Source organism: Colossoma macropomum, unplaced genomic scaffold (assembly GCF_904425465.1).
Source record: "Colossoma macropomum unplaced genomic scaffold, Colossoma_macropomum, whole genome shotgun sequence".
Classification (NCBI taxonomy): domain Eukaryota; kingdom Metazoa; phylum Chordata; class Actinopteri; order Characiformes; family Serrasalmidae; genus Colossoma; species Colossoma macropomum.
Genome location: NW_023494802.1, coordinates 38,473,083 through 38,498,082, shown reverse-complemented (window position 1 = coordinate 38,498,082; position 25,000 = coordinate 38,473,083). Strand labels below are relative to the sequence as shown.

The window sequence follows — 25,000 nt, the reverse complement described above, 5'->3', positions numbered from 1 at the left end:
GGAGACACAGCGCCTCCTGCTGGCTGAGTATGGTTACTGACAGTAAAGGGCTCTGTATGTATGAGTTGATGAACACTACCTCCTCTGTGCAATAAGAGAGAGAGAGATGCAGTAGAACAGTGGAGAGAGAGATTAGACTAATGAAGACTGTAAGTAGGGGTGATATAAAGCAGAGACAGGGAGAGAGAGAGAGAGAGCGAGGGAGGGAGGATGAGTGCTGAAGTGGGTGCAGATAGAAACCTTCCTGAATCAAGCAGCACTTTAGAGAGAAACAGGAGGTCAGAGGTCGTGGAGACCGCAGGCCAGAAGGCCGAGTGTTAGAGGCCGAACACTGAGCTCACTGAACCTTAATGCTGAGTCCCCGCTGTGCACTGAACACTCAGCGGTGAACCCTGACCGCCAGAGCGAGGCCTTTAAACTCGGCCAAAACATGAGGAAGAACCCACGTCTACCATTATGCTAACTTATGCTAGCGCCCTTATGGGATTCTAGTAGTATGTTAGCGCTAAGCTAATGGCGATTTGTATTAACAGTGTTTTGCTGATTTTAGATTAAATGCAGTGATTTAAAGTTAAAAAATATTTACAGTGACTCAGTAAAAAGTCCAGCGTAGAGCCGCCGCCGCTGTTTTCCATTCCTAACAACTACCCGGAACACTGCTTAGACCTCGACTCTTTCACGGTCAGTGACGAATCTAGAACCTCCAGAGTGCTGTTTTTTCTCACCACCGTGATGTGAATCAAAGCACGCTTGATTGATTCCTCTGTCACTTCCTAATTATGTTGGTAGTTAATCTAACATGTGAGGCCTTCGGTCCAGCTCCTGAAGTCCTGACCAATGGGAGAGCAGCTTGGCTGTATCTACCTAGATACCACAGAGAGAACAGTCCTGATTGGACAGCATAGGTGTTTGACAATTTTAACCCTTTTGTTTACATCCAAAACTTAACAGTGGAATAAAGTGTTCCTGCAGTACGGAGTTGAAATATGAGGATGACTCTATTACCCCTCTGAGCTCTGAGGTCATTCTCTCTCGATGTGTTCATCTCTTCTTAATCTCTCCTCTAAAGGCTCTTCATATATCATGATCCTCATATGTTTCATATCTAAATGCTCCGTTATCTTCATCACTACTTTCCAAAACCGCTGCAGCAGCTTCAGCAGCTGTAAACTCTCTGCAGGCCGTTTCACATGAGTCTCCGATGTGGACCGAATGAAGAATGAAGGGTTTCCGGCGTGATGGTCAGTCCTTAGTGATTTCCTGAGTGTCCATTGGTCAGTTTCAGACAGAATGTAGACAGACACACCAATCCACCAGTTCCACACGGTGAGAGGCAGTTGATGTGTATCTCAGCCCCTCTTCATAGGCTCATAACTCCGGATGTGAGTCTCGTATGATCTCGAGATAAGATGGAATGGAAAGGGCGACTCTACAGATTCAGGAAGTGAACTGGATTTCTGAGCTGGATCATCACAAAGATACACAAACAGATACAGATTACATTTACAGCATTTAGCGGACGCTCTTATCCAGAGCGACTTACAGTTTGATCATCTTTTTTTTACACAGGTAGGTGAAGGTAGTGTTAGGAGTCTTGCCCAAGGACTCTTATTGGTGTAGTGTAGGGTCCATACAGAGGGGCAGGGCAGAGGTGTTACCCGCTACACTACACCACCATAGAAACAGCGTGGGTGAGTTTGTGGACCCCAGAGGGTTAAACTATAGATGAAGTAAACACTTCATTAGGTCGTCTCTGAAGGCCTGTAAGGCCCCATAAACACTAATTACCTGGGCTGCACTGAAATTCTGACCACCAAAAATGATCAGAAGCAGCACAAAGAGAAAAACATCCAGAATTTTAGATTAAAAAGGCCTAGAAGAGTGAAAATCTAAGACTTTCTGAATCATTTTAATGGTGTTGAATGAGAAAAGCTCCCTGTTTGCCTCTGAGAGCTGTTGTCATTGTTGCGCTGAGCTATTTAGACTAATGAGTTTAGACTCTGATTAGTGTGGAGAGAAACGTCTCTGCTGTTTATTCACTGCCCAGTCCGCCAGAGTGGACACTCAGCATTAACAGCAGGTCAAGGCTTTAATCGCAGATTTAATCCCTGTTTACATTTAATCCCCATGAAACCGAATTAACAGATCGGCTCTGCACTGTGTTCTCTATGATCTGAGGTCAGTTCACAGTGTTGAGTGTAGAGTCGGGACTCGGTGCTAGATTCTCTCTGACGTTCTGTTCAGATCAGAAACACTACACAGAACAACCCTCCGACTGAACGAGGACGTTCTGTACACTCTTAAAAAGGGTTCTTCAAGGGTTCTTTAGTAAAGGGATACGTTCTGCTTGTTTTCACGCACTTAAATGGTTCTGTGCATGGTGAAGTGGTTCTTCAGATTGATGGAGAATGTGTTGTATATGGTTCTAGTGTTATAACATCAAGCTTGTAACAATAGAAGAACCCTTTCTGGTGCTATATAGAACCCTATTTGTAAAGATTCTATGTAGAACCATCTACAACAGAACCTGCTGAAGAAAGTTGTTCTTTTCATGGTGATTGAAGGAGAATGTGTTGTATATGGTTCTATGTAGCATCAAAAAAGGTTCTGCTGTTGTTATGACGTCAAGCTTGTAACAATAGCAGACCCCTTTTTAGTGCTATATAGAACCCTATTTGTAAAGATTCTATGTAGAACCATCTACAACAGAACCTGCTAAAGAAAGTTGTTCTTTTCATGGTGATTGAAGGAGAATGTGTTGTAAAAGGTTCTATATAGAACAATCTACAAAAAAAAAGGTTCTTCTATTGTTAAAAGCTTGGCATTGTAAACAACAGCAGAACCCAATTTGGTGCTATATAGAACACATTCTCCTTCAGTCTGAAGAACCATTTCACCATACAGAGACCCATTTAAGCATGCAGATGGTTCTAAAGAACCACTCCCTGTGTTATAGAACCCCTGAAGAACCCTGTTTTTAGGAGCGAGCAGATGTAGAGACATTAAACACTAATTAACTGTTTTGTATAAATATTAAAGTGCCTTACAGTTTTTAAAATTCACTTTTTTCAGTTTTAAATGAAAAATGATGAAAGTGATGACGCGTCGCCGTGGAAACGGCGCAGTCTTTAGCAGCTTTGAGGTGTGTGTGTGTGTGTGTGTGATTGTAGAAGCTCCACTCTGAACTTGCTGGACTGGTCAAACCTCACACTGATGTCCACAGCAGGAGACCGAGTGACCGATCGATCATTTTCATTGGTTATTGATTATTTTGTGATTGTCCAATAGGAACGGTTGTTGCTCTTTTGGACGACGCTATTAGTTGATTATGATGTCTCTCTGTGACCACGGAGAACATCTCCATGACAACCAGCATTAGGGGGCGGAGTGGGCAGGGCTCATAGATGAGTCGCCGCGGCGATGACGGATTTGACCTTTGACCCTACAGGACAATCCTGTGTTTTATTTTTGTGTTTTCATCTAAATTCTGTTACTCTTTTAGTTTTTCACAACTGTGTAGCCTTGTGTTTATGATTTCAGCGTTATTTTTGTTTGTGTTTATGATTTCAGTGTTATTTTTGTTTGTGTTTATGATTTCAGTGTTATTTTTGTTTGTGTTTATGATTTCAGCGTTATTTTTGTTTGTGTTTATGATTTTGGCGTTATTTTTGTTTGTGTTTATGATTTTGATGTTATTTCTGTTTGTGTTTATGATTTCAGTGTTATTTTTGTTTGTGTTGTTGTTTTTGAACTAACCGCTGTTTCTCCTCCACGTCTGAGAAACTCCTTTAGTGTTCCAGACGTAAACAGCAGAACCGGCTGCATTCTGACTCAGTTCTGCAAACATGGGAGTAAATGTCACACAGGATGTGGAGACGATACAGAACCTCTGTACTTAAGTACAGGTAGAAATGATCTTGATAAAATATTGTGTTAGTAGAACTAAAGTAAAGACAAAGTCTTTGTTTTCTCATTCTGAGCTGAAATTTGTCAACATTACACTGTTACAGCTTATAATCTAGAACTACCAAGCTCTGCAGGATCGTAGAACCGATACCTAAACAGTGGTCTTGCACTTTGGGCAGATCAGGCGTGTAGTTTTTGCACAGCATTCATGTTAATAAATGTTTTCTCCATAGGAAAATTCAAATCTGCCACAAATGATCACACAGTACTAACAACCACCTGGAAACCACCGAGGAAGGCCTGGCAGCTCTGAGCGATAACACAGTCACCTCCAGTTCCATAGCAACCACTGAATCATTACCACTGCAGCAACCTAGCAACCATCTAACAGCTGCCTTGCAACGCCCTAGCAAGCAGCATAGCAACCACCTAGCAACACTCTGTCAACCACTTAAGATATCTTAGCAACCACCTGAGAAACCACAGCAACCACCAACCAGCACCCTAGTGACCATCTGCAATACCATCGCAACCACCTAGCAACACTCAATCAACCACTTAAGATACCCTAGCAACCACCTGAGAAACCACAGCAACCACCAATCAACATCCTAGCAACCATCTGCAATACCATAGCAACCACCTAGCAACACTCTATCAACTGCTTAAGATACCCTAGCAACCAACTGAGTAACCAGGGCAACCTCCAACCACCACCCTAGCGACCATATGCAATACCTTAGCAACCACCTAGCAACACTCTATCAACCACTTAAGATACCCTAGCAACCACCTGGGAAACCACATTAACCACCAACAAGCATCTTAGCAACTATTTGTAATACCATAGCAACCACTTAGCAACACTATCAACCACTTAAGATACCCTAGCAACCACCTGGGAAACCAAAGCAACCACCAACCAACACCCTAGCGGCCATCCACAATACCATAGCAACCACCTAGCAACATTTAAGATACCCTAGCAACCACCTGGGAAACCACATTAACCACCAACAAGCATCTTAGCAACTATTTGTAATACCATAGCAACCACTTAGCAACACTATCAACCACTTAAGATACCCTAGCAACCACCTGGGAAACCACAGCAACCACCAACCAACACCCTAGCGACCATCTGCAATACCATAGCAACCACCTAGCAACACTATGATTTTAGATTTTGAGACATTCAGGGGGTCCTAGAGGTTAATCGGGGCTCTCGGACCCCCCAGGGCCCCCTGTATTTCGCACCTTGATCAAAGGTCTAAGTTCTGAGGGTTCAGATCGTTAACGTGTTACATTAATCGGATGATTTAAACTGAAGTTTAAGAAGTTTTCATTAAACGTTTTATAACCTTTACTGTAGTTTTCACTGCTGATACTGAAACACCATTTAACAGCAGGTGCTTCTGTAAAGATACTGAAAGTGCCGTTTTACCAAAAGTGTTTCTGTTTACTTAAGTACAGCAGTTCTGTACGTCGTCCACTGGGGGCGCTGTGAGTACTGGGATGTGATCTATATAGTGAGCTGTATACAGAGTGTGATTTGATCTGTGATATATAAGGGGCTGTGGTGTGTTCGGGGGGGTGATCTATAAAGAGTGAGGTTCTCTGTGGATCTGAACTCTGTTCTTCCTGTTGTTTTTGATCCTGTAGTTTGTTTTTCTGGCTCTGTGAGGACTCTGAGTGTGTGTGTAATCTGAGAGTGGAGTGATGAAAAACAGTAAAAAGGATAAAAAGCAAACCGCTGCTGTCTTTGTGTGTGAAAGAGTGAAATACAGAAAGAGTGAACGATCTTTCACCTTTATATCATAACTCAGTGTGAGAGGTGTAATCAGAGAGATTCAGAGAGATTCAGAGAGGTTTGGTGTGAAATGGTTCAGATGTCTTTACAGTGGTGGTGATAGGAACCAGGGGTCGCCATGACTACAACACAGATATAGACATTTTATTTACTATCCAGAACCACCAGTGAACCTACACGAGTCTTCTGAGTTTATATGAATGTTGATGATGAAAATAGTGGAGAATCTGAAATAATAAGTTTTCTTTGGGGACTATTTTGCCTCACAGCGCCCTGCATGTATCCCTCCACCATGAATGGAGTTTAAGTTCTCTAAACTATCATAAAACAGTGTCTCAGTCATCAGGCAGTGAATTCATAACCATTTACTGTAGGAACTTTCTGTGAGGGAGCTTTTAGAGGTGGACGTCTTGTTCCTATCACCACCACTGTGAACAGTTCTGACTCGGTAAGTTTATCTAGAACAGAGTGTTTCACACCAAACCACTCTGAACCGCTCTGAACTACACTGAACCGCTCTGAACATCTCTGAACCTCTCTGATTATATCTTAATCGTTTAATTATGGAGAATTTTGAAATTTGGTAGAGTTCCTCTTTGAGTTGACACATTTGAAATTGCATAACCAGTTATCAATGTTCTAAATAATATTGGATTATTAAACCTATAGACCCTAGTTAGGTGACGCACACCTGGGCGTTTTTTGGTAACAGTTGAACTAAATGATGCTCATTCAAACAATAATTAACATAATTTTTACAGTAACTTTCAGTAATAACTTTTGGAAAAACATCTAAAAGTTATTAGAAATAATGTTAATAATTTTATATGTGTGTGTAATTAATCAGTAATACAGAGTATAATTAAACAGTAATATACTGTAAACAGTAGAAGAGTTTATAATTAATCAGAAATACAGAGTAATTAAACAGTAATACAGAGTATAATTAAACAGTAATACAGAGTATAATTAAACAGTAATACAGTCAGTAAAGAAACAGTAGTACAGAGAGTAATTAAACAGTAATACAGAGAGTAATTAAACAGTAATACAGTCAGTAATTAAACAGTAATACAGTCAGTAATTAATCAGTAATACACAGAGTAATTAAACAGTAGTACAGAGAATAATTAAACAGTAATACAGTCAGTAATTAAACAGTAATACAGTCAGTAATTAATCAGTAATACACAGAGTAATTAAACAGTAGTAAAGAGTAATTAAACAGTAATACAGAGAGTAATTAAACAGTAATACAGTCACTAATTAATCAGTAATACACAGAGTAATTAAACAGTAGTACAGAGAGTAATTAAACAGTAATACAGTCAGTAATTAAACAGTAATATAGTGAGTAATTAAACAGTAATACAGTCAGTAATTAATCAGTAATAGAGTATAATTAAGCAGTAATATACTGTAAACAGTAGAAGAGTTTATAATTAATCATTAATACAGAGAGTAATTAAACAGTAATACAGTCAGTAATTAAACAGTACAGAGTAATTAAACAGTAATACAGTGAGTGATTAATCAGTAATACAAAGAGTAATTAAACAGTAATACAGAGAGTAATTGAACAGTAATACAGAGAGTAATTAAACAGTAATACAGTCAGTAATTAAACAGTAATACAGAGAGTAATTAAACAGTAATACAGAGAGTAATTAAACAGTAATACAGAGAGTAAACAGTACTACAGTGAGTAATTAAACAGTAATACAGTGAGTAATTAAACAGTAATACAGTCAGTAATTAATCAGTAATACAGAGTATAATTAAGCAGTAATATACTGTAAACAGTAGAAGAGTTTATAATTAATCATTAATACAGAGAGTAATTAAACAGTAATACAGTCAGTAATTAAACAGTAATACAGAGTAATTAAACAGTAATACAGAGAGTAATTAATCAGTAATACAGTGAGTAATTAAGCAGTAATAGAGACAGTAGTACAGACAGTAGGCGAGCTGCTGCTGGAGGAGGAGGAGGAGGAGGATCTGTGCAGGAAACGTGCTGTTTGGTGATAAAGGGCTGTGAAGGCTGTTTAAAGCTGCGGTGGAGAAACAGAAACAGAAGCTCCAGAGCAGCTCAGCAGGAGAACCTTCAGCAGAGAAACGTGAGTCTGAACATCCTGAACTCTTTAATAATAATAATAATAATAATAATAATAATAATAATAATAATAATAACTAAATTCAGTTTTATGCAGTATTGAGGTGAGGTGAATATGGAATAAGTTGAATGAAAGTATATTAATTATATTAGTGAAAATATATTAAGTTTTATTGTTTAAAAACCTCTTTGTTTAATAAATGAAGCTGTTTTTCTGGAACATATTTTGCCCAAGATGTAAATGAATTAGTTTGACTCTGTGCATCATGAAATGTCAAATTTCACCAGTTCAGCTGTTCTGAATTCAGAAATACGGTTTATAGATATACTGAACATGTGAATGTAACCAGGTGAAATGTTTAGTACTTAAATGTAGACTGTAAACACCTTACAGTACAAACAATCCCCAGCATTCTGGATGTCTGCCTTTGGAAACATCCCAGTCTTTTATTTGGTAATTCTAGTAACTTAACCCTAAACCTAACCCAACCCCCCCAACCCTAAACCCCTAACCCTAACCCTAAACCCTAACCCAACCCCCCTAACCCTAAACCCCTAACCCTAACCCTAAACCCCTAACCCTAAACCCCTACCCCTAACCCTAAACCCCTAACCCTAACCCCCCTAACCCTAAACCCCTACCCCTAACCCTAAACCCCTAACCCAACCCCCCTAACCCTAAACCCCTACCCCTAACCCTAAACCCCTACCCCTAACCCTAAACCCCTAACCCTAAACCCCTAACCCAACCCCCCTAACCCTAAACCCCTACCCCTAACCCTAAACCCCTAACCCAACCCCCCTAACCCTAAACCCCTACCCCTAACCCTAAACCCCTAACCCAACCCCCCTAACCCTAAACCCCTACCCCTAACCCTAAACCCCTACCCCTAACCCTAACCCCCCTAACCCTAAACCCCTAACCCTAAACCCCTACCCCTAACCCAACCCCCCTAACCCTAAACCCCTACCCCTAACCCTAAACCCCTACCCCTAACCCACCCCCCCTAACCCTAAACCCCTACCCCTAACCCAACCCCCCTAACCCTAAACCCCTACCCCTAACCCTAAACCCCTACCCCTAACCCTAAACCCCTACCCCTAACCCAACCCCCCTAACCCTAAACCCCTAACCCTAAACCCCTAACCCTAAACCCCTAACCCTAACCCCCTAACCCTAAACCCCTAACCCTAAACCCCTACCCCTAACCCAACCCCCCCAACCCTAAACCCCTAACCCCAACCCTAAACCCCTAACCCTAACCCTAAACCCCTAACCCTAAACCCCTAACCCTAACCCCCCTAACCCTAAACCCCTAACCCTAAACCCCTACCCCTAACCCTAAACCCCTAACCCAACCCCCCTAACCCTAAACCCCTAACCCTAACCCTAAACCCCTAACCCTAAACCCCTACCCCTAACCCTAAACCCCTAACCCTAACCCCCCTAACCCTAAACCCCTAACCCAACCCCCCTAACCCTAAACCCCTACCCCTAACCCTAAACCCCTAACCCTAAACCCCTAACCCTAACCCTAAACCCCTAACCCTAACCCTAAACCCCTAACCCTAACCCTAAACCCCTAACCCTAAACCCCTAACCCTAACCCTAAACCCCTAACCCTAACCCCCCTAACCCTAAACCCCTACCCCTAACCCTAAACCCCTAACCCAACCCCCCTAACCCTAAACCCCTAACCCTAACCCTAAACCCCTAACCCAACCCCCCTAACCCTAAACCCCAAACCCTAACCCCATCCCTATCCCCAACCCTAAACCCCAAATCCTAACCCCACCCCTATCCCCAACCCTAAACCCCGGCCCCCCACTGACTGTTTGCCACTGCTGGTCCACCTTCGGACCACCCAGATTACTGTCCTGCAAACAAGCTCTAATTTAATCTTCCCAAACAGATTTTAAACGCAGAGAGACTTTATTGTAGAAAATAAACTGAGACAAATATTACAAACAACTGAGAGAAGAAAAAATAACGACTAGGCCTGAAATGAAATGATTTTATATAAGTCGCTGCTGTCGAAACAAAACCTTGTATCTCAAAAACGGAAACTTTACAGGAGAAGAAAAAAACATACTGTACTTTTAATGTAAGTCAATGGAACCAGAATCTTTTCCAAGTCATTCTGGGTCGTTTCTTTTGGTCCATTCATCATGAAATTTACACACAGTGTCAAGAAGAACAGGCGTTTTCAGATTACGTCAAAAAACTGAAAAACAACAAAAATGATGAGATTTGGTTCCGACAGCAGTGAAGTGTTGTTGCTGATGCTGAGCCAGATTAACTAACTAGTAAACTAACTATTTACTAAACTAATGTATAAAGTAAAACTAAAGAAAGGAGGAAGGAAAGCCAGTAAACTGGACTGTGAGGGAAAATGAGTGATGATCAGTTTTGTCTATCACTCTGCTGAACCACCAGTGGGCCATCCGGAAAACGCTGAGCAAAACACCAGGGGACCACCAGCTCTGCCATCAGTGGGCCGGCAGTGGCCCACTGTCCTCTTACTATCAGGGAAAGTGTGACTTTTAATTTGGTAAAAGGAAAATGAGCCAAATACGTCACAGTAATCTGTTATAACAGCTTTATTATGATCGATTATTGTAATAAGGCTTTTATTTGTACAGTGTCTTTCATACACAGTGGTTCTTCACACAAACACAGAAATAAAGGCACTAGATAATAAAGCTGAAGGTGTCCTGAGACCTGAGCACCTCAGAGAGGCTTTTACAGAAATACTTACAAAAAATCAACACGTATGAAAATGAGAAGCAGAAATGAAATTAAATGACTGTAATAACATCATAACTGACGCGTCTCAGTCTGAATGTCAGACTCTAACGTTCCTGATCTGTTGTGGTCAGAATGCTCCTCTTCCTCGGCCTCTTCCTCCTGGTTCCTCCGTTCCTGGCGGTGACGTCCAGCGGTTGCCGTAGCGACAGGAACACTGACCACAGGCCGCGGGTCAGCTGCGTTAATCAGAGTCTGACCGCAGTGCCTGCTGGGATCGACGTGGGGACGGAGGTGTTGGTTCTTTCCCAAAATGAGTTCACCTCGCTGTCCTGGGCCGCCTACAGCGCCTACGCACAGCTTCACGAGCTGGACCTGAGCCAGAACCACATCAGGGTCATCGACCCGTCAGGTGAGACTGGGGGGCGGAGCTTCAACCCCTTAAAGCCCAGGCTTATTACATACTGGGGCTTATTATTCAGTAACTACAGGGACTTTAGTGCAAACTGGCTGACTCTATTCATTTAGAGTCAGTTATTCATTCAGCCTAATGAGAAACTGTAGACCAGACTGAGTTTATATCACAATACCTACATTTAGAGTCAGTTATTCATTCAGCCTAATGAGAAACTGTAGACCAGACTGAGTTTATATCACAATACCTACATTTAGAGTCAGTTATTCATTCAGCCTAATGAGAAACTGTAGAACAGACTCAGTTTATATCACAATACCTACATTTAGAGTCGGTTATTCATTCAGCCTAATGAGAAACTGTAGAACAGACTCAGTTTATATCACAATTAGAGTCAGTTATTCATTCAGCCTAATGTCTTTGTAAATTTCTGATTGTGACTGAACCCCCTGGCTGGTCTCTCTCAGGTCCAGTGCTGGAGAAGCTCAGTGTGCTGCGGTTGTCCAATAACAAGCTGGAAGGTTTGGGTGGCCGGGTGTTCCGCTTTGCTCCTGCGCTGATGGAGGTGTATCTGGACAGAAACGCCCTCCGCACCCTTCATGATGCCACCTTCGGTGACCTTCCACTCTTAGAGGTCATTGACCTCTTTGGGAACCAGCTACCCGCACTGCCCCATCGCCTGCTGGAGTCTGTCACCTCCACCAGCCTCAAGACCTTTGACCTAGAAGATAACCGTGTCCAACACTTGCCTGATGAGTTCTTCTCCTCCAAGCCTGAGCTGCCTTATGTCTTCCTGTCCAAGAACCGCTGGCTTTGCAGTTGCCAGGTGGGCTACCTGCAGAAATACCTAGAGGATCAGGGTCACAATGTGTATAAACACACCAATCACACCATGGACCTGAAAGCCAGCGTTGAGAATGACCCAGAGAGTGTGGTGTGTTTTGAGCCACTATTCATGAAAGGGATGGTCATCGTGGACCTGGAGGAAGATCAATACTGCAGTGCAAACGTACCAATGCCTCCAGTGCAGTCCCATGAAATGACCTCTACATTCAGTCAACCAACAACAGCACCTGAACCCACAACCTCAAAAATGATCCCAACAACCACTAAGCCAGGCATCACAACACAGTCACCCACGGTTACCCCAACAATGAGCTCCAAGATCAATGAGCCAGCTACCACAACGAGTACCCTTTCAACCCCAAAAACAGCCTCAACAAGCAGTACACCTGCAAGTAGCCACTCTCTGCCAGCCTCCACCATGTCTAGCATCTGGACCAGATTTGAATTCTGGACTGTCCAGCATTTTTGGACTGAAGTCTGGTCCGAATGGATCTCAGAATCCAGGGCATTCAACATCACCAAGAGAATTGAACTCTATTCCACAGCCTCTACAAGCCATGAGAAGAATTCTACCGCACTTCCTACTTCCACTCTTGATCCAGGAACCTCATTGGTCCCATTGCCCTGGACATCTCCAGAGCCTGCTACACCTGAACCCCAATCCACATCCTCTACCGGCCACCCGAGGACCTCTAGAGCACCCCCTACCTCCGTTCCTGGTCTAGAAACCTTGATTCCCTTCGACCATGCCTCAGGTGAATCCAGATCAGTGTCCGGCTGCATGGTGCCATGGTGCTGGTGGCTGTTTGCTGGCTTTTTGCCGCTTTGCATTCTCTCAGCGCTCTGCTCCTGCATGCTCTTCCTCTGGATCCTCATCACCTACCTCACCCTGTACCGGCCAATCCAGAGGAAACTTCGCAAGCAGGGCGGAGGAGTGACCCTGCTGACCTTCCGAAACACTCTGGACAGAGTGGGAGGAGGGGAGCTGGGGAGCGAGACGGTGAAGTTCTTAGCTCCAGAGAAGATACCGATAGAGAGCCAGGCCGTGTTCCGCTCAGTTCTGTTCATCGAGAAAGGAGACGAGGAGGTAGGGGAGGACGGAAGGAGAGAGGGAGCGAGGGACGAGGATAGAGGAGATACCGCGACTAGAATAGAACTGGTGCCAGCAGCAGAGGAGGAAAGGATGGAGGTGACGATGCGGAGGGAGAAAGAAGGAGGGAGAGAAGCGACAGACAGGAAGGAGATGTTCAGGAAGACCCTGTACAGGGAGATAAGCCGAGAGGAAGAGATAGAGGGATGGAAGGAGGTGGAGGAGAGCTGGGGGATGCCGGAGAGAAGGACGACTGAGAGGAGGAAGACGCGGTACAGCCTGATCCTGAGGGAGGAGAATGGCGGTGTGGAGGACATGGGAGGAGGGCTGGAGTGGTTGGTAGGAGAGTGGGAGATGGGGGGAGGAGGACAGATGAAGGAGGGGAGCTGGGGGTCTCTGATTAGAAAGATAGAGGGTGGGGCTTCCTTCACCCCGCCCACACCTGTGGCAGGGTCGCAAACCAACACATCTGAGGGTGGCGGGGCTACTGCGGATGGAGAAGGGTGTACATCGGGGGGAGGTGGGGCTACACAATAAGGAAAGTTGGGCTACATCTGAAAGAGGTGGGGCAAAACATGAAGGGGTGGGGCTATATCTAAGGGAGGCGGGTTACAGCTGAAGGGGTGGGGCTTCATATGTGGAAGGCAGATGGGGTTTTTACTAAAAAGAGGAGGTACTATACTTGATGGAGGCAGAACTACATTTGAAGGGGTGGGGCTACATCTGTGGGAGGGAGGTGGGTTTTACCTAAAGGGGCAGGGCTACATCATTGTTAGTGAGTGAGTGCAGAAGCAGCTTATTGGCTGCTGTAAATAAGATGATTTTCCTATATCAGGTTATATAGATCAGCTAATAACAGTGTAATTAAACCCACAGGCAGAGGCGTGTCTGGGTGGGCGGGGATCTTTCTCTCTGTTGCTTGTGTAGTTTTTTTGGAGGAGTGTTTTAGCCTCTGTTCAGGTTCTGTAAAGGTTCTCAGAGCTGGTTCCTCCAGCATGGCGCTCTCATACTGTATTTGACTGTCAGTACTCAGTGAAGTATCTGTGCAGAACAGTACAGCATCTGTTTCCTGCTCCAGCCCTGAGAGCTGCTCTGGCTCTGGGGGGTATTTGTGGCTCATGACTGATACCAGAATTCAGGAAATGATCCAGAGCAGCATATATATATATATACACATATATATATATATATGTGTGTGTGTATATATATGTATATATATATATATATATATATATATATATATATATATATATATATGTATCGCTGCTGTCAGAAGAAAACCTTGTATCTCCAAAGGTATAACTTTACAGGAGAAGGAAAAAACCTACTTTACTTTTAATGTAAGTCAATGGAACCAGACGTCTTTCTAAGTAATTGTGGACCGTTTCTTTTGGTCCATTCATCATGAAATTTACACACAATTTTAAAGCCAACAGGTATTTTCAAATTATGTCAAAAACTGAAAAACAACAAAAATGGAGATATGAGTTTTGTTCCGACAGCAGCGATATGTATATATGTGTATATATATGTGTGTGTATATATATATATATATATATATATACACACACACACATAACAAAACCTCACACTAAATAGTAAACAGCATGTAGAGGTGTGCGCTATTACTGTAAACACCAGCTCTAAACTGTTCTCAAAATAACCTTGAAGGTGATCTATTTTTTGTTTATTGTGTTTTTATCCTGCTGAAAAAATCCTATGAATGATTAAAAGGTTCTGCTGGTTCCTGATGGTGTCTAATAGCCAGTAATGGTGTTCTGTGTTTTCCTGATGGGTTGATATCACAGTATAACGGACTCTAAAGGACTAACAGGTGTTCTGATTCCAGATGCGTCTGATGGTTTCCTGATGGGATCTAAAGGTGTCCTACAGGGACTCAAATGGTAACCATTAGGCCAATCCCCATTAGAAAGCAAACACATCTCAGTCCTAATGGTTTTGATTGCCTTTTTTAACAGGGAACGCCCACAGTGTGATTAATGTTATTTATCTTTGCTGTTTAATAAACAGTAAATAACTCGGAGGAACGAATTTGGACCTTTTATTCTAAGAGGTACACAGTACACCTATAGCTGCTGTTCCTCCTTCTGTCCACCAGGTGTCCCTGATGGGCATCCACAGTTAAAGAACCCTCAAAGCAGATCTGTTCCAGTTTAATCCAGAAATCTTTCTTAACCATCTTCAGTTTTTCTGAAATCATCTTTATTCCTTTACTCCTTCATCTGTGTTGTTTACTCTCTCTCTTCTTTGCGCTGCCAGATTTGTAACACCACAAAAAAAAATAAAATTACAATAAAAACGATAAAAAGCCTCACAAAGCTTCATTTTTGCATTCACTGCAGCTTCACAACCTCAAAGTGTAAAACTAAAACCACTGAAATAGTTAAATTAGCAAAAATCACCACAATCTCTCAAATTTCTAAAAATCTACCTGCTGCTCCTTCGGAGCCCTGAGCGAGGACGCTGCCCTCACACATGCCTGTTTGAAAAGAATCCGTAATGTGAATAAAAAAGAAATAAACACTGAAACATGGGTAACATGTACGGATATCAAAGTCACGACGATTTAAATGAACGGAGTTGATATATTTGAATATTTATCGTTTTCTACTGTAAAATAGAGCATTATTTACAGGCAACGGCGACCATAGAGTCCACGGTTCCAATAAGCGCGCTAGTCCCCTAGCTAGGGCGCCTAGCGAGTGAGCAGAGGGCGGTCGGGAACATTCGCCACATCCGGGAGATTCAGCGAGTGCACTAGTGCGCTTATTGGAACACGGTGCTGTCTGCTCTGTCGGCCGCCGCTGAGTGAAGACGGAAGGTAAATAACTCACAAAATACCAAAATACCCGATTATCTCTCTTTTTTCTCCCTCGGAGATTCATAAACTCACACTTTATAAATACAATAAACTCACACTTTATAAATAAATCAGTGGTTTCTCTCTAAGAGCGCCTTTAAACGGTTAGAGAGCCGCTTGTCCGCTGCTGTTTGTGCCCCGGAGCGGTTTATTGATCTGCCGGTGTAAAATAAAATAAATCGGTTTAATCGTCTCATCAAATCATTTCCGAAGCGAAACCGAGGCGGATCTACAGAAGCGAACCGCCTCAAATGGTGGAGAACAGAACCACAGTTACTGCTGGGAAAAGAACGAAGTTGGCTCCTGTTTCGAATTCCCCGGTCCACCTTAAATGGTGCCGCAGTCACAGCAGTAACTGTTGTACCATTTAAGGTGGACCGGAGAATTGTGATCTGTTTTGGGAGAAACACTCACTCCACTCACTCCACTCTGATACAGTAGGAGCTCACTCACTCCACTCACTCCGCTCTGATACAGCAGGAGCTCACTCACTCCACTCACTCCGCTCTGATACAGTAGGAGCTCACTCCACTCACTCCACTCAGATACAGTAGGAGCTCACTCACTCCACTCACTCCGCTCTGATACAGTAGGAGCTCACTCCACTCACTCCACTCTGATACAGTAGGAGCTCACTCACTCCACTCTGATACAGTAGGAGCTCACTCACTCCACTCACTCCACTCTGATACAGTAGGAGCTCACTCCACTCACTCCACTCTGATACAGTAGGAGCTCACTCACTCCACTCACTCCACTCTGATACAGTAGGAGCTCACTCCACTCACTCCACTCTGATACAGTAGGAGCTCACTCACTCCACTCTGATACAGTAGGAGCTCACTCACTCCACTCTGATACAGTAGGAGCTCTGGTAATAAGAATAAAGTGTTCGTGTTTGTCTCTGATGTCCGGTCCGTCCTGCAGATGACCGTCCATAACCTGTACATCTTCGACCGTAACGGAACCTGCCTGCACTACAGCGAGTGGAACCGTAAGAAGCAGGCAGGGATCTCCAAAGAGGAGGTGAGAACCAGCCACACAGAACAAAGAGAACCAGCGCACTCCACACCCACCAGGCCCAGCCTGAGTGAGCTGAGCTCTGGATTAAACTGGCTTTCCCGTCCGTTTATTGGTCTGTAATGAGAATCAGACCCCGTTCACACCTGGTCGTCTCACCTGAATCAGAATCCAGATTCAGTTTTTCCACCTTTACCTCCTCTGTAGGGGAAACAGGCCCTGTAATTGATTATTTAACTCGATGATTGTTTTATTATATTTGAGATTTTTGAGTTTAAAGTCCTTGTTTTTTCCATTCCTTTACGATTTTATCTTTTATAATCACTTATTTGTGCTGTTTAAACCATTATTTATTTATTTATTATTTTAGAAATGTTATGACATTTTATTCTCCACACAGTTTTCTGATCCCTCTTATATGGTGGTGTTTACTTGCCTTCCTCCCTGTAAAGCACTTTGAGCTGCATATTAATGTGTAAAAGGTGCTACATAGATAAACTTTATCATTATTATTATTGGTATCATTATGATTATTATTATTGGTATCATTATGATTATTATTATTGGTATCATTATGATTATTATTATTGGTATCATTATGATTATTATTGAGTTCTCAGTGCTGGTAATTTCCCAGGTCGAGTCAGTCTGACTGTGATTTAGACTCCAGCTTGTGTTCACACTGAACCAGATCCAGATTAATTACCATTAACACATAAGCAGCAAACTGTTAGTGAAGGACGTCTGAATTAACATCTGGACCAAAACAAAAACTTTCATATGTGGTTCTAGATTGGATATATATCTATCTTGGATATACATATATATATATATATATACATATATATATATATATATATACATATACATATCCAGATTGGATGTTGGAGTAACGGCTGCTGTTCTGTGTTTGTCCAGGAGTTTAAGCTGATGTACGGGATGCTGTTCTCCATCCGCTCCTTCGTCAGCAAGATGTCTCCACTCGACATGTATCCTCCAGCGCTGTGCCTGCGGGGGGCTTTACTCGAGCGTGGTGGGGGCTTTAATTGAGCGTGGTGGGGGGGCTTTACTCAAGCGTGGTGGGGGGGCTTTACTCGAGGGTGGTGGGGGGCTTTACTCGAGCGTGGTGGGGGGCTTTACTCAAGCGGGGGGGCTTTACTCGAGCGTGGTGGAGGGGCTTTACTCGAGCATGGTGGGGGCTTTACTCGAGCGTGGTGGGGGGGCTTTACTCGAGCGTGGGCTGATCAGACGGTTCGTGATGCTCGATACGTTTCGTGTTCTTCTGGGGTTTGAAGCCCGTCGGCGATCAGAGCTCCGTTAATCACTGTCTGGGATGTAATATGCAAAATTGAACTTTCTAAGAAGGAAAGAGTTTAAATCAAAGCTCTGGTTTAAAATGAGTGATCAAAGATGATGATGTCATAACAAGCTGCCGTCCAATCAGCTTCTTCTTCCTGTGCAGGTTATAAAGTCACTGTACGCTGGGTTTCTGTTTCTGGTCTAAGTTTGTGTTTATTGTATAAACTCAGAAGATGACGGACGTCCGGAGAGGCCATGGGGTAGATACGGCTCTCTGAACTGTTATCCTGAGATCACAGCTTAATTATCTTGTGATTTCAAGATTGTCAAGTATGCAGCTTCTATTATCTTGAGATCACGAAAAAAATAAGTTGTGATCTCAAGAAAAAATCACAAGGCAGATAAGTCATGATTTGAAGAAAACGATTCAGAAGATTATAACTACCTCATCCCATCACGGCAGTGTGTGAAACCCCCTGGTATTCGGGGGTCTCGTGTCTGTCTGCTGACTCTCTCTCCATAGCGGCGCTGATGCTTCAGTGTCAGTAAATGTCTGTTTTATCAGCTGTTCTTCTGTAGAGTCTCTGTTCTAGTGCGGTTCTGCGCTCTTCCTCACAGTAACTGAGATCTTCCTCGTCTCCTCTTCTGTAGAGTCTCTGTTCTAGTGCGGTTCTGCGCTCTTCCTCACAGTAACTGAGATCTTCCTCGTCTCCTCTTCTGTAGAGTCTCTGTTCTAGTGCGGTTCTGCGCTCTTCCTCACATTAACTGAGATCTTCCTCGTCTCCTCTTCTGTAGAGTCTCTGTTCTAGTGCGGTTCTGCGCTCTTCCTCACATTAACTGAGATCTTCCTCGTCTCCTCTTCTGTAGAGTCTCTGTTCTAGTGCTGTTCTGCGCTCTTCCTCACATTAACTGAGATCTTCCTCGTCTCCTCTTCTGTAGAGTCTCTGTTCTAGTGCGGTTCTGCGCTCTTCCTCACAGTAACTGAGATCTTCCTCGTCTCCTCTTCTGTAGAGTCTCTGTTCTAGTGCGGTTCTGCGCTCTTCCTCACAGTAACTGAGATCTTCCTCGTCTCCTCTTCTGTCTTCAGTGTGAGAAATGAGGAACAGTCACTCTTCACTCCAAACTCTTGGGAAACTGGGCGAGTTTTCAGATTTACAGATCTGCTGCAGCTCATTGTAAAGTGTTTCAGAGGAATCCGGGCAGAGTTACAGTTTCTAGGCTATGAAGGACCAACTGGGTGAACCAGTCTGCTACAGCGCCACCCTGAGGCAGAGCAGAGCTGCAGCTCTAGTTAGTTAAGGACACCAGAGACAGAAGCTGATTGTGGGGGAAGCAGATAAACAATCAGCTTCACTGAGTCTGGATCTGAGTCTGTTTTTCAGCGTAACGTCATAATGAGTTTATTATCAGGGACCCCCAGAACTTTGATTCTGAGACCCTCACTCCTTGATGCCGTGTCTCCCAGCCTGACTGCACTGCAGCCTGTGTTGTTGGTGACCGGACGTGTTCCGAGCTGCAGGTTCGTACGAACGCTGTTGGCCGTGTGTTTGTGTTCGTTTCCTTGACTCGCTGTTTCAGGAAGGACGGGTTTATCTCCTTCCAGACGAGTCGGTACAAACTTCACTACTATGAGACCCCCACAGGGATTAAGCTGGTGATGAACACGGACCTGGGGGTCCCGAACTGCAGGGACATCCTACACCAGCTCTACAGCACGGTCAGTCTGTCTGTGTGAGTGTCTGTGTGTGTGTGTGTGTGTGTGTTAATGTGTGTGTGTGTGTGTGTGTCTGTGTTAATGTGTGTGTGTGTGTTAATGTGTGTGTGTGTGTTAATGTGTGTGTGTGTGTGTATGTGTGTGTTAATGTGTGTGTTAATGTGTGTGTGTGTGTGTATGTGTGTGTTAATGTGTGTTAATGTGTGTTAATGTGTGTGTGTGTGTGTGTGTGTGTTAATGTGTGTATGTGTGTGTTAATGTGTGTGTGTGAGTGTTAATGTGTGTGTGAGTGTTAATGTGTGTGTATGTGTGTGTTAATGTGTGTGTGAGTGTTAATGTGTGTGTGTGTGTTAATGTGTGTGTGTGTGTGTGTGTGTGTGTTAATGTGTGTGTTAATGTGTGTGTGTGTGTGTGTGTGTGTGTGTGTGTGTGTTAATGTGTGTGTGTGTGTGTGTGTGTTAATGTGTGTGTGAGTGTGTGTGTGTGTGTGTGTGTGTGTGTTAATGTGTGTGTGTGTGTGTGTGTGTGTTAATGTGTGTGTGTGAGTGTGTGTGTGTGTGTGTGTGTGTTAATGTGTGTGTTAATGTGTGTGTGTGTATATGTGTGTTAATGTGTGTGTGAGTGTGTGTGTGTGTGTGTGTGTGTGTGTTTGTGTGTGTGTGTGTGTGTGTTAATGTGTGTGTGTGTATATGTGTGTTAATGTGTGTGTTAATGTGTGTGTGTGTGTGTGTGTGTGTGTTAATGTGTGTGTGTGTGTGTGTGTGTTAATGTGTGTGTGAGTGTGTGTGTGTGTGTGTTAATGTGTGTGTTAATGTGTGTGTGTGTATATGTGTGTTAATGTGTGTGTGAGTGTGTGTGTGTGTGTGTTAATGTGTGTGTTAATGTGTGTGTGTGTGTGTGTTAATGTGTGTGTTAATGTGTGTGTGTGTGTGTGTGTGTGTGTGTTAATGTGTGTGTTAATGTGTGTGTGTGTGTGTGTGTGTTAATGTGTGTGTGTGTGTGTGTGTGTGTGTTTGTGTGCTTGTTTACAGGTCTATGTGGAGTACATAGTGAAGAACCCGCTGTGCATGCTGGGAGAGACTCTGCAGAGTGAACTGTTCTCCAGCAGGCTGGACTCGTTCATCAGAGCGCTGCCCTTCTTCAGTGTCCGCGCAGCCTGAGGACCACCGCTACCACCGGGGGGCGCCAGTCTGGCTGTGTATTGTGTAAAATACTGTTTATATTCATTGCTTTTTTCTGTGCAGTCTGATTCCTCCAGCTGTCCAATGAGGTGCCTGTTCCTCCACCTTAATTTAAATATTCATGAGTAATTCCACATTCAGACTGTCTGATTGGTTGTTCTTGTTTGGATTCAGGCTGTTTGATCTGAGGACGGACTGGAGCGAAGCTGCTTTTAGCACAGTTCTCATGGTTACGGACTGAATGTAATCGTACTGTGTTCTGTGATTATGGTTTGTATTTGAGTGAATTAAAATTATTAACATGATTAAATCTGCCTTTGTTCTGACTGAGGTTATTCTTTATATTGATTATCATTAAACACATCACTGAAACTGTTGGGGTTTAGTTTAGAGTCATAATCATAACTGGAAAACTGTGTTTTATGAAGAGTGCACAGTTCAATTCCCCAAGATTGCCAAGGTGTTGCTAGTTAGTTGCTTAGTGTCCTAGTTGGTTGCTAGGGTGTTGCATCCTGGTGATGTAAGAGGGGTTTATAAACTTTTGCTAAGAGGCTTCTAGGGTGTCTCTGGTGGTTGCTAGGCTATGGCTGTGGTATTCCAGGTGGTTGCTGTAGTATATGGTTTCTAGGGTGTTGCTAGTTGGTTGCTAGGGTGTTGCATCCTGGTGACGCAAGAGTGGTGTGTAAACCTTTGGCCACAAAGCTTCACCATTCATTCCTTTGGGAAAATACAAATCTAAACCGTTGCTTTGCAGAAACTGTTCAGTCTTAAAGATGAACGCAAGTCTGCCGTTCCCGATCGGACAGTGTCCAAGTCCGCCGTTCCCGATCGGAGAGTGTCCAAGTCAGCCGTTCCCGACTGGACAATGTCCAAGTCCGCCGTTCCCGATCGGACAGTGTCCAAGTCCACCCTTCCCGATCGGACAGTGCCCATGTGTTCTGTTTGATGTGTGTGTGTGTTTGATGTGTGTATGTGTGTGTGTGTTCTGTTTGATGTGTGTGTTCTCTTTGATGTGTGTGTGTGTGTGTGTGTGTGTGATGTGAGTGTATGAGTGTGTGTGTGTGATGTGTGTGTGATGTGAGTGTGTGAGTGTGTGTGTGTGTGTGAGTGTGTGTGAGTGTGTATGTGTGTGTGTGTGTGTGTGTGTGTGTGTGTGTGTGTGATGTGAGTGTATGAGTGTGTGTGTGTGATGTGTGTGTGATGTGAGTGTGTGTGTGTGTGTGTGAGTGTGTGTGTGTGTGTGAGTGTGTGTGTGTGTGTGTGTGTGTGTGTGTGTGATGTGAGTGTGTGTGTGTGTGTGTGAGTGTGTGTGTGTGTGTGAGTGTGTGTGATGTGAGTGTGTGTGTGTTCTCTGTGTGTGATGTGAGTGTGTGTGTGTGTGTTCTGTTTGATGTGTGTGTGAGGTGTTAATATCTAATCCTTTATTAATGACCTGTTTACACACACAGCACCTCTGACTGGTCACTGCGCCGGTCAGATTATTCACTCTCTTTAATTAATGAAAATGGAATCTGTCAGTTTGCGTAAATCACCGTGGCAGCTGTTACATAAGAGGGCGTGTCTTGAATCCAGCTGTGGCCAATGTAGAGCAGATTGACCAATCCGAAGGCAGAGCCGGACCCAAACAGGGCAGCTGTAATCCGGAACGGCAGGAATATTTGGGATTAGGACAGGAATGTGGGATTACCCTCATATCAGGAGCTCAATCACGAGTCCCACAGCGGACTGTATGACCTCAGATTACGTAACTCAGGAGAGAGTCGGAGCTGGACAGCGGTCACTGTACACCAGCACTGACTCTGTTACCGTGACGACTGAGTTACTGTATGTATAGGTGTGTTTAACAGTGATGCAGGTGGTAATCAGTGATGGTAGTAAAGCTCCAGCCTTGTTCATTCATCTGTGTGTAAACATTAGAGAACAGTTTCAGTTAATTAACACACTTTAAATGAACGGATGAATTAGAGTATTGTTTAAATGAATGGATGAATTAGAGTATTGTTTAAATGAATGGATGAATTAGAGTATTGTTTAAATGAACGGATGAATTAGAGTATTGTTTAAATGAATGGATGAATTAGAGTATTGTTTAAATGAATGGATGGATGAATTAGAGTATTGTTTAAATGAATGGATGGATGAATTAGAGTATTGTTTAAATGAATGGATGAATTAGAGAATTGTTTAAATGAATGGATGGATGAATTAGAGTATTGTTTAAATGAACGGATGAATTAGAGTATTGTTTAAATGAACGAATGAATTAGAGTATTGTTTAAATGAATGGATGAATGAATTAGAGTATTGTTTAAATGAATGGATGAATTAGAGAATTGTTTAAATGAATGGATGGATGAATTAGAGTATTGTTTAAATGAATGGATGAATTAGAGTATTGTTTAAATGAACGGATGAATTAGAGTATTGTTTAAATGAACGGATGAATTAGAGTATTGTTTAAATGAATGGATGAATTAGAGTATTGTTTAAATGAATGGATGAATTAGAGTATTGTTTTAATGAACGGATGAATTAGAGTATTGTTTAAATGAACGGATGAATTAGAGTATTGTTTAAATGAACGGATGAATTAGAGTATTGTTTAAATGAACGGATGAATTAGAGTATTGTTTAAATGAATGGATGAATTAGAGTATTGTTTTAATGAACGGATGAATTAGAGTATTGTTTAAATGAATGGATGAATTAGAGTATTGTTTAAATGAACGGATGAATTAGAGTATTGTTTAAATGAACGGATGAATTAGAGTATTGTTTAAATGAATGGATGAATTAGAGTATTGTTTTAATGAACGGATGAATTAGAGTATTGTTTAAATGAATGGATGAATTAGAGTATTGTTTAAATGAACGGATGAATTAGAGTATTGTTTAAATGAATGGATGAATTAGAGTATTGTTTAAATGAACGGATGAATTAGAGTATTGTTTAAATGAATGGATGAATTAGAGTATTGTTTAAATGAATGGATGAATTAGAGTATTGTTTAAATGAACGGATGAATTAGAGTATTGTTTAAATGAACGGATGAATTAGAGTATTGTTTAAATGAACGGATGAATTAGAGTATTGTTTAAATGAATGCATGAATTAGAGCCAGCGAGACCTTCAGGGCCAAAGCTCTGTGGAGATCAGCGTTTACCCTCATCTAATGCTCTGAATTCAGTTCATTAAGGCCTTAATTAGCTGACGAGCTGAATCAGGTGTGTTTAATGAGGCGGTGAACTGAAGTCTGCAGAGCTTTGACCCAGGAGGACGGGAGTCTGACACACGTGAATTAGAGTATAGTAAAAATGAAGGAATGATTTAAGGATAGTTCAAATAAAAGGACGAATTAGATTGTAGTTAATATGAATGGATGAATTGAATGTAGTCTTGAATAAACAGAGTAAAAGGATGAATGAAATGAATGAATATGGGTTAAATAAATGAATCAGAATACAGTTTAAACAAAAATGATTATGAAATTCTGTTTGAATTGATGAGTGACAGTTTACATTACTGGATTAATGAACACATTAATGGATGAAGGAAAAATGAATGGATGAATGAACTGTAGCATAATTAATTGATTAATTGGTTAATTAACTAATTAATTCTATCAGGCAACTGAGTCTGTTTAAATAAATTAATGAATTAATAGTTTAAATGTTTAAGTGGATGAACGAATTCAATGCAATATAGATTAAATTAATTAATTAAAATATAGCGTATGCAGGTGTGTGCAAAAGTTTCAGCAGCCCAGTCGACCTCCATGTTGTTGTTGGTTCTCTGAGTGTAAATCAGTCACGTCCTCCAGAGACTCACTACTACACATTTTAATACACACTTACTGTTTATTCACTGAGTCTAACAGATCGAAGGATAAAATAAAGCAGTTATGAAAAATTTTGTTCCATATTTTTTATGAATGGGTGAATAAATCAGCTCCACTGGCTGATTCAGTGTCAGTAT

The 25,000-nt window shown here is 42.5% G+C and overlaps 2 protein-coding genes across 2 annotated transcripts; both read left to right on the top strand.

The window, feature by feature from the left end:
• Positions 1-7,716: 7,716 nt before the first annotated feature.
• Positions 7,717-14,081, top strand: LOC118822200 (platelet glycoprotein Ib alpha chain). The gene is made up of 3 exons (XM_036591137.1): positions 7,717-7,836; positions 10,713-10,990; positions 11,461-14,081. Exons 2-3 carry the CDS (start codon positions 10,714-10,716, stop codon positions 13,464-13,466), a joined length of 2,283 nt encoding a protein of 760 aa, XP_036447030.1. The 5' UTR covers positions 7,717-7,836; position 10,713; the 3' UTR covers positions 13,467-14,081.
• A 1,623-nt stretch (positions 14,082-15,704) lies between these two features.
• On the top strand, positions 15,705-21,334 carry LOC118822249 (trafficking protein particle complex subunit 1). Its single transcript, XM_036591192.1, has 5 exons — positions 15,705-15,771; positions 16,738-16,836; positions 17,749-17,819; positions 19,708-19,846; positions 20,875-21,334. The coding sequence occupies exons 2-5, from the start codon at positions 16,738-16,740 to the stop codon at positions 21,001-21,003; spliced, it is 438 nt and encodes a 145-aa protein (XP_036447085.1). The 5' UTR covers positions 15,705-15,771; the 3' UTR covers positions 21,004-21,334.
• Positions 21,335-25,000: the final 3,666 nt, after the last annotated feature.